This window comes from Chaetura pelagica, unplaced genomic scaffold (genome assembly GCF_000747805.2).
Source record: "Chaetura pelagica isolate M959 unplaced genomic scaffold, ChaPel_1.0 scaffold543, whole genome shotgun sequence".
Classification (NCBI taxonomy): Eukaryota; Metazoa; Chordata; class Aves; order Apodiformes; family Apodidae; genus Chaetura; species Chaetura pelagica.
Genome location: NW_009952569.1, coordinates 380,196 through 382,109, shown reverse-complemented (window position 1 = coordinate 382,109; position 1,914 = coordinate 380,196). Strand labels below are relative to the sequence as shown.

Here is a 1,914-nt window from a genome sequence, read left to right as displayed (position 1 = left end):
GGGGGGGGGCAGCCCACCCTGCCTGCCCCTTGCTGGGGGGGCTACAGGTCTCCCTGTGCCAGGAACCCCCGGGAGGGGCCTGGGGAACGTGGTTTTACTCTGAAGTGCTGCTGTTTTCTTCCCTCTCTCCTGGCAGACTCTATCAGTAGTTTATCATCACTTCCACAGGGTCTCATACACAACCGTATCATCCATCTTCATTTTCTCCTTTATGTGGCAATTCCAATAGAGTGCCATTAATTTTGTTTTTATTAACCTGCTTCACTTCAGGGGGTTTCTATATATAATGTTAGTTTAACCATAAGGACAGAAAGAAACAGCATAGCACAGGAGCACTTCTAAAAGAATCATTTTGGTAACCTGCTAGTACATGAAACACCATCCCAAAAGGAAAGATAGCATCCTTGTTAATCAAAAAACTATTTAAAAACTCAATTAACAGAACATTATGCTCTATAATTAATCTTCATTGCATTTCAATGATTCTCCCCCCAAATGAGTTTAATAAGTCTTTGAATTTTATTACAATGATCAATAGAGTAAATTCTATGATACAAAGTAAGTTGGTTATGGAAGATAATTAGACCCCTCCTTTTCCCCTGAAGTAATTAAGTCACATCCATCTTAAGATCCCATTCATCCCAAGTAATATTCCTGGATCCTCCTGATATTTATTTGACATAACATGGATTTGCTGAGCTGAATGTAGCTGCAAATTGAAACAAATCAGCTGCAGTTTTTCTTTAGAAAAAGGTCCCCAAGATTAAAAAAAAATACATACAATTTTTTAAGGTGGTCATCAGGAGGAAGAGGAATTGGCAGGGAACAAATGCTGTAAAACAAGGACAAACATGCATGGGCACGAAGCTCTGCCAGGCAGTCCTGGCCAGGTCCTTGCTCCCTGTGACACCCATGTCACCCTGAGTTGACATTTTTTTTAAGGTGTGTTTTTCCTGAAGAACCACCACAGGGAAGACCCTGCCTAGCTGCAGGATCCTGGGATCCTGGGTGGGATGAGCAGCAGTGCTGGTGGCCACATACCGTTGGTGGAGAGCAGGAAATAGGCTGCGTTCTGCTGCGGGAGCCATCGGATCTTGTTGATCTTCTCCTCGATCTCCAGACTCTTCAGGTAATCGAACTCCGGCTCGTGGCTCTGGAAGGTGCTGTAGACATTGTACTCTCCCCGGCGATGGGGCTGGTTTTTGCTCTGCAGGACGGAAACAAAGAGGAGAGAACATTTCCTGCGGACTCTTTCATTCCCAAGGGTTTGTTAAGGAGGTGAGCACCCGGTCCCCGTGTTGGGCTTGGGGCAATGGAGCAGGAACAGAACAGGACCAGAGCAACTGGAGTGATGTTAGCAAGCTCAGAGTTCAAGAAAGGCAGAAGAACAATAAAATGAGAGAGCAAGGAGAAATGAAGTCCTGCTGGAAAGGCTGACAAAGTGTCTGAGAGCATAACCTTTAACCAGTTGGTCCTCTCCATATATAGAAATACATATAGAAATAATTTTGAGGCTGTAACTTCGGGAAACATCTAAACCCATCATCAGAGAGTGGCATTTTTCATGGCCAGGCCTGACTCATCCCATCCAGCAGCAGCAAACAGACCCTGGGAGGACGGTGCCCACCAGCTCAGACCATGCGATGCCGCGTGTGTCACACCAGGGCAGCCACCCGGGATGGCTGTGGGGATGATGGGAACCTCCTCCAAATCTCCCGGGGCAAAACGTTTCATGAAGGAAACCTGATTGTTTAATCCATCTCTTCTTTCCAGACATTTCAGGCATTTTGGCAGCTGAGGGGTTTCTGGGGGGTGCTGGTAGCCACAGACACCTGTGCCACGACTAAATGCACCGCAGGACCCCCCGTGCCCCCAGCTGTGGAGATGCATCCAGAGCAGAAGGATGCAGGAATG

The 1,914-nt window shown here is 46.9% G+C and overlaps 1 protein-coding gene across 1 annotated transcript in view; it reads right to left on the bottom strand.

The window, feature by feature from the left end:
* Positions 1 to 1,914, bottom strand: part of PPP2R2B (protein phosphatase 2, regulatory subunit B, beta) — a 95,640-nt gene that overhangs the window by 12,213 nt on the left and 81,513 nt on the right. The window contains exon 4 of the mRNA XM_009993488.1: positions 1,042 to 1,207. Within this exon, the coding sequence (XP_009991790.1) occupies positions 1,042 to 1,207 (166 nt within the window). The remainder of the gene's footprint in view (positions 1 to 1,041; positions 1,208 to 1,914) is intronic.